General features: G+C 38.1%; 1 protein-coding gene across 1 annotated transcript; it reads left to right on the top strand.

Moving 5' to 3' along the window:
• The first annotated feature begins 514 nt into the window (after nt 1-514).
• Nucleotides 515-5,842, top strand: LOC131675796 (uncharacterized). The gene is made up of 4 exons (XM_058955164.1): nt 515-708; nt 3,421-3,569; nt 3,628-4,814; nt 4,875-5,842. The coding sequence occupies exons 1-4, from the start codon at nt 631-633 to the stop codon at nt 5,741-5,743; spliced, it is 2,283 nt and encodes a 760-aa protein (XP_058811147.1). The 5' UTR covers nt 515-630; the 3' UTR covers nt 5,744-5,842.
• Nucleotides 5,843-7,752: the final 1,910 nt, after the last annotated feature.

Raw genomic sequence — 7,752 nt, 5'->3', positions numbered from 1 at the left:
TTAATGAGACAGGTCGAAATCATGCAATGCAATACTCTACCGCATGACAGTTATCAGAGGTGAGTTGTAAAACAAAATATTCCAACAGTTTATACTAATGTATTTTTTATACGACAGGGCTTGCAATCCGACTTTTGGCAGTGCAAATGATGCTGGTAGTGAAGTGTGTATGAGAAATATTCCGTCTCCATCGATTACACCGACGAGCATACGTAACTGACCAATGGATTGGTGTCGGGATGAAGGATTTCCCGAAAAATATGAAACGACAGGCGAACCGGATGCTCATTTGATGACATCAACTATTCCTCTCGAACGACATGCAGAAGCTCGATATTCTTCGGGAAATACCCCATGCGGCGATTCCGGGAATATGAACACACCTGTGCTACCCCAGCTAGCAGGAACAGTACCAGTTACAAATATTGGAGAGCAGCGTCTTCTTTCGGGTAGTGGACCTTTAATGAGACAGGTCGAAATCATGCAATGCAATACTCTACCGCATGACAGTTATCAGAGGTGAGTTGTAAAACAAAATATTCCAACAGTTTATACTAATGTATTTTTTTATACGACAGAGCTTGCAATCCGACTATTGGCAGTGCAAATGATGCTGGCAGTGTAGTGTGTATGAGAAAAATTTTGTCTCAATCTGTTCCATCGACGAACATACTTAATCAACAAGAATCTGTTTCACGAATGCAAAAGGTAATATAAATATGTAATAAGTAGCCCTTTGTAAGCATGCATGGGTGGGGGGTGCGTGGGGATTTTTAACGCATCCTCCCCTCTCAGAGCAATAACCATCCATCCATACTTCCCCAACCAAGCCCGTCCGCTCTGAATTCCATTTTAACGTGAATACTACATTGAATTCATGCTGATAAAACTAATTATATATTATATGTTTTTGCCTTTCTCAATAGAAAGGTATTGCAATTGCTCTGAAAATACACTTTTTAACGGAGGCCCGAGTGACATATACCATTCGAATCAGTTCGTCGAGTTCGGCAAACGTGCGTCTGTGTGTATGAGATGGCTGAACCGATTTTCACAAACTTAGTCTCAAGTGAAAGGTGCAACGTTCCCATAGGCTGCTATTAAATTTAATGAACCCGACTTCCGGTTCCGGAATTAAAGGGTGATGAGTACGATCACATAGAAAATGTCGATTTTAAAAAATTGTGCAATGAATGTATAAAGGTGAAATTTTTTACAAAACGTGACCATATCTGTTTCGATTTGTAGTACTAGGTCACTAAAAGCCATTCAAAGTCTCTTTGGCCACAATGGCCACCATCATCGGTTCCGAAATCCCCGGCGGATGTATCCAAATTCAGAATAACAATCACATCGGTTTCTCGGAGATGACTAAACCGATTCAACCAAACTTAGTCTCAAATGAAAGGTGTTTTATCCCTGTAAATGGCTATCAAATGTCATCTCGATCCGACTTTTTGTTCCGGAGTTACGAGTTGTGGCGTGCGGTCATAAAGCATATTCCGATTTAAACCGATACTCCGATGAAAGCACAAATGTCGCTAAAATGTCTCTCAAACAACTTAAATTTGCAATTCTAGATCACGAACGGCTAACCAAACTTTCGTTGACTACTTTGGCCACCATAGACGGTTCCGGAAGTGCCCGAGAACATCGGCCATCTTTCAAAATTAACAAACTCACATCAGTCTCTCGGAAATGGTTCGGCCTATTTTCACAAACTTAGTCCCAAACGTTATCCCCACAGATGTCTACAAAATTTCGCTACGCTTATATGGTTCCGGAAATATAGACTAAATCGTTCGGTCACATATGAAATTCCCATATAAGCCAGAACTCAAAATTCTTTTTTTTTTAATTTCAGAAATCGAATTCGTATTTTGGATGCCAAACTAGGGGCAGATCACTCTAAGAATGTATAACAAATTAGAAAAAATGCATTTAATTTCCATTTTTGCATCAGCTTTGCACTCCCTCGCAGAAAAGTTTGTTTAACAAACGTCCTACGCTGATCCACTTTGTTCGACGTTTTCTTAAATGTAGAGCTAGTTTTTCTGTAGGGTTTTGACGTCTTACACGCAACGCAAAATACATTATGAATTTCTATTTTGATGGAAATAAATGCATTTAATTTCGCTGATTTTTAAAAATGCATCACAAGTGATCTGCCCCTAGGAATCAATACAATGGACGAATGAAACCGAGAAACCGATCAGTCTGACCTCCTTCCTTCTCAAATCAGTGGAACGTTCAATAGTTCACTACATTCAAGATGTTAGCTAGGGCGAGCACCGGCGCATGCAACATGCATATCAGCGGGCGAAGTCCACTACCACCCTGTTACACAATGTTGTCTACACCATTGAAAAAGCTTTTTCACAGAATCATTCAAGTTTAGGAGCATTTCTCGATATCGAATGTGCTTTTGACAACATGTCTTTCGAATCCATTTTGAAAGCAGCACGAGGTTATGGAATACCTTCATATATCACGAACGGGATACACGCAATGCTTAGCAACCGACATCTGTGCTGATCGTTAAGGCAAGTAGAGATAAGGAAACTGCGTCTGTATTATTTGTGTGATTATTATTTGTGTGATCATTTGATATGTAACTGCCCTGCAGTAATGCAATTGCGTATCCGGATTTTTGGTTCTCCATACCTACTTGAACTTATGTGCAGAGTGCTGAAACTCAAAGATATGCTATTGTTTCTCACCCAGTGTGGTAGAGCTATACTATAGGCCGTATTTGAATGAAAATATCTCTTCGAGGGCGTTGTCGTTGTCTTACCTCAATATCCCCTCGTTTTGATACATCCGCTCAACGAGAAGTGCCTTTCATTACCTTGGGAGTGAAGAATACTTCTGTATTGTTTATGTCCTCTGCGTCGTTATTTTTCTTATCCCTAACCTTAACACTTCCACAATCCTTCCTATCAGGAAATGATGAAAAGACAAATCACGGCAAGGCACAAATCTCTGCTCATCATGCTGAACGTGCCATTTAAGCCAGTCGCCACTGAACTTCACGAATAGGCTTGGTGAAAATATAAGTAATCCTTAAAATAATCATGGTATTGAAAACATTAATTTTAATGTGTTGGACGGTAACAGGCTCCACCTGATGAAACACATCCAAGCCATTATGTTTAATATCTAAAGCACAACGAGTTTTCTAAAAAGAATGACGCTATATGTTGACACGGACGAAATAATCGGTCACAGTCACAATTAATGTAAATCCTATAAATTGAGATTTTTTATTGCCGGATTCCTTTTTCACGCCCTCATTTAACCTTGAGTCTGTACTGTACTGTATTATTCCAATTGGGAAGGAGCGGGTCAACAAGTGTCATATTGTGGTCTACTTGGCTCCTCATGACAAGTTCATTATTGACACTTATCTATCAATTCTAGGACCAGAACTTCAAATCTCTTCTGCCTGTCAATAAAAATGCTGTGTTGCAGCAGGAAGTTAGCAGCTTGCCGAGCTGCTGTGAAGTTCGTTGCTCGAACAGTAATAAGCATCGGTTGGTTTGCGCGAAAACCAAAAGTTGCTATGAAGGGTATTTACAACTTTTGCATATATGTAATTTATTAAATACTGATTATTTATTTTTTAAGGTGCATAAAGGAACTCAATAAGCAAATTGCCGATGCAACACAAGAGAATCGACAGTTAAAAAAACAAATGTTCGACCATAAAAAGCAACCTGACTTGGCATTAAAGGCTTTAAATCAAACTTTCAATCCCGATCAAGTAGAAATGTTGTTATACAGGAAGAGTAACCCGAGAGTATGGAGTGATGAAACTATTACCGAAAGCCTAAAGACAAGATTTGTATGCGGGGGTAAAGCCTACGAGCATGAGCGCAAAAAAATTCCACTGCCGTCCAATAGACAGCTTCAACGTCGCATGGAAGACCTTAACTTTGATTGCGGTATACTCGATGAGGTGATTGAGCTTTTGAAATTGAAACTAAATGCAATGCCTGACCACGATCTAGACTGCGGAATTGTTTTTGATGAAATGTCGATACAAGAAGCCAAAAAGTTTTGCCTTCCCAGTAAACAATTTTACGGCGAAATCACCATTCCAGGACAACAGGGTCTTGCCAGTCATGCATTAGTTTTTATGCTTATTGGAATAAGAAACAGATGGAAGCAAGTAGTCGGTTACTATTTCACAGGCAACAGCATACCGGATGGAATATTACAGCAAATCGTCGTTAATGTCATCAAAAGGGCTGAACGTATTGGATGCAAAATACATTTCATCACATCAGATTGCGGGCCAAATAATAAAAATTTTTGGAATGATATGGGCCTTAGATTTAAGAAGAATACTGTACTCGAAAGCGGGCCGGTGTGCCATCCAGCTGACGCAAAAAGGACGTTAGAAATTATCCCAGACGTGGTACACGTATTCAAATTAGGTGTTCAAGGACTTTTAAAAAACGAAGTGATAATACTGCCGCCGGATGTTGTAGCCTCTAATAAGTTCTATTCGAATGAGGTAAAGCTTGAACATCTCCGAGATCTTGTCCATTTTGAGAGAAACAATTTATTGAAAGTTGCATCTAAACTAACACAAGAGGATGCGGCGTTCGAAAATAAAATTAGCACATTTGATGCAATGAAAGTTATCAATTCGGAAAAATATGTCAATCCAAACGTATCTGCTGCTTGGAGGTTTTACAGCGATGTAGCGAATCGCCCGGATGTACTCCCAACAGCCTTTTTCATTGAATGTTTCTCCAAATGGTTCCGGTTGTCGAAGAACAGAACGTTCAAGCTAGCTCATAGCAAACGTAAGTATGAATCTACACTTTGTAGCCAATTTAATAGGTTTGTTTTCTAAATTCATATAGAAAATTCGGAGGTGTACCAACAAACTTTGGACATTTATAACTTTTTCAAAAATTTAATGTTCAAAATCGAAGTTGGATCAAAAAGGAATTGGAAGCCATGGCAAGCTTCAACTATACTTACAATTAACTCAATTCTACGGCTGCAACAATATTTTCTTAATGATAAACAATACAAGTTTCTGTTAACTTGTCATTTCACCCAAGATTGTGTTCAAAATGTAGTCTCACAAATCCGTCTAAGACAGAAAAGGCCTACAGCTTTACAGTTCAAAAGTCTGTTGAAACGATTATCAATATCTCAATATATGACGGAGATTTCTGGTTCATCTTACGATCCGGATGAAAGAGATTGGCTGCTGAACTTTCCTAGCAATGTAAAGGAACTTAAAAGGCAACGAATCCAAGAAAAGGAAAATACGGAAAAGGCGATTACTGTTCAAAATGATCTGGTGCCATTACATAAACATACATTTTCGATAAGATTGAATGATTCCGAATCAAATGTAGTGTACCATATTGCTGGGATGGTGATTCATAAAATTGCGATACGAGGCTCTGTATGTGTTTGTTGTATTAACGATTGCATAGCGAAAAAGCCTTTCCTAGCAAGTTTCAACAAATTTACGATACTGATAGATTTTACTGGGCAGACGTTTGTGTATGTTAATGAAAATACTTTCAAATACTTTGTTAGGCTAGAGATAGTATTTAGGCAAACAATAAATGAAGCTGAACATGATAAAGGTTCAATCTTCGAAAAGCTTTTACACATATTTAATACTGTTCATGTAAGTCATCTGTCATCCTGTAACAATATTAAAGAAAAAAATTATCAGGAAGTTTCTGTTTTTTCGGCTCAAGGCGTATGAACCTAAAACAGGGCGTAGAAATCAATTCGATAGCCGATCCATGGCTTTATAATAGGTTGTGTGCTTTGATGAATCTAAAAATTGTGAAATAAAACCTTAATCCACCTCATAGTGTTGTCTTTTTCATATATACAAATACGAAAACCGTACAATTCACTAATGCCATTTTACGGAACCCCGAAACTGTTTTTTTCAATTATAGAGGTTTTAACCTTAAGGTCATTCGCCTCTTCGGGCTAAAAAAATCTCTTATGAAAAATTTCTATCCCTATGTGCGGGGTCGGTAATCGAACCCAGGTGCGCTGCGTACAAGGCAATCGATTTACCAACTACGCTAGGACCACCCCCCCCCCCCGAAACTGTTTCGCCTTAAGCAAACACCATATCCCAAAGAACAATTTTCTGTGAAAAAATGTTTAGGCCGCATATTTTACTCAGCAAAGTCTGTGTAGTTGTCCGTCGTGTTTTAACGACTCTTGTTTAAAACTAGAATTTCATAAATTGTTCATCCAATAATTATTATGGTAATGGAAGAAACATTTTTCCAGCCTTAATTCGTACTGAATTTCAAATTTCAACAAAAATACTGATTAATATAAACTAAACTCGTTTGCTCAGTAATTATCCAGCTGTAAGATAACACGTTTTTACAATTAATTGGACCATTTAAAATAGACCTTTCTCGTCCGACCTAACCCCCTTTTTTCTTATTTTTATTCAAAAGACTATACATTTTTAAGAATATTTCCGTTGAAATGAGGTTTTTTAGAGCTATCGTGATTTTTTAATGATTTTTTTAAATTTGAAAAATGCAAGAATGTTGAGTATTTTTTTCACCTTTGCAAGAATGGTGGGACTCAAAATGTGTGTTTGGGCAACACTGTTTTGTATATTTTTGCTTGAGTTCCTGGCAACGCGGCAAATGAAGCGGTGAGTCGCGGTACAAAGTTCATGGGTTTCGTAAACAAACTAAAGTGAACCTCTCGGTGGAGAACATTGCATGATAATGTTTAACCTCATTTTTGACAGTTCAGAGAGATTGTTTACATGGTCTTGGAATTTTTGTTGATTCGATAATAGTATGAGAAACTTGGTTTGGTTCGCTGCCAAATGTAATTTTTTATTTGATGTCGGCATCATATATTGTTCTGTTAAATTTAATTTTTTTTGGTTCTCCATACCTACTTGAACCTATGTGCAGAGTGCTGAAACTCAAAGATATGCTATTGTTTCTCACCCAGTGTGGTAGAGCTATACTATAGGCCGTATTTGAATGAAAATATCTCTTCGAGGGCGTTGTCGTTGTCTTACCTCAATATCCCCTCGTTTTGATACATCCGCTCAACGAGAAGTGCCTTTCATTACCTTGGGAGTGAAGAATACTTCTGTATTGTTTATGTCCTCTGCGTCGTTATTTTTCTTATCCCTAACCTTAACGCTTCCACAATCCTTCCTATCAGGAAATGATGTAAAGACAAATCGCGGCAAGGCACAAATCTTTGCTCATCACGCTGAACGTGCCATTTAAGCCAGTCGCCTCTGAACTTCACGAATAGGCTTGGTGAAAATATAAGTAATCCTTAAAATAATCATGGTATTGAAAACATTAATTTTAATGTGTTGGACGGTAACAGGCTCCACCTGATGAGACACATCCAAGCCATTATATTTAATATCTAAAGCACAACGAGTTTTCTAAAAAGAATGACGCTATATGTTGACACGGACGAAATAATCGGTCACAGTCACAATTAATGTAAATCCTATAAATTGAGATTTTTTATTGCCGGATTCCTTTTTCATGCCCTCATTTAACCTTGAGTCTGTACTGTACTGTATTATTCCAATTGGGAAGGAGCGGGTCAACAAGTGTCATATTGTGGTCTACTTGGCTCCTCATGACAAGTTCATTATTGACACTTATCTATCAATTCTAGGACCAGAACTTCAAATCTCTTCTGCCTGTCAATAAAAATGCTGTGTTGCAGCAGGAAGTTAGCAGCTTGCCG

Source organism: Topomyia yanbarensis, chromosome 1, assembly GCF_030247195.1.
Source record: "Topomyia yanbarensis strain Yona2022 chromosome 1, ASM3024719v1, whole genome shotgun sequence".
Lineage (NCBI taxonomy): Eukaryota > Metazoa > Arthropoda > Insecta > Diptera > Culicidae > Topomyia > Topomyia yanbarensis.
Note: the sequence above shows the minus strand (reverse complement) of the source record. Positions and strands in the feature narration are given on the sequence as shown.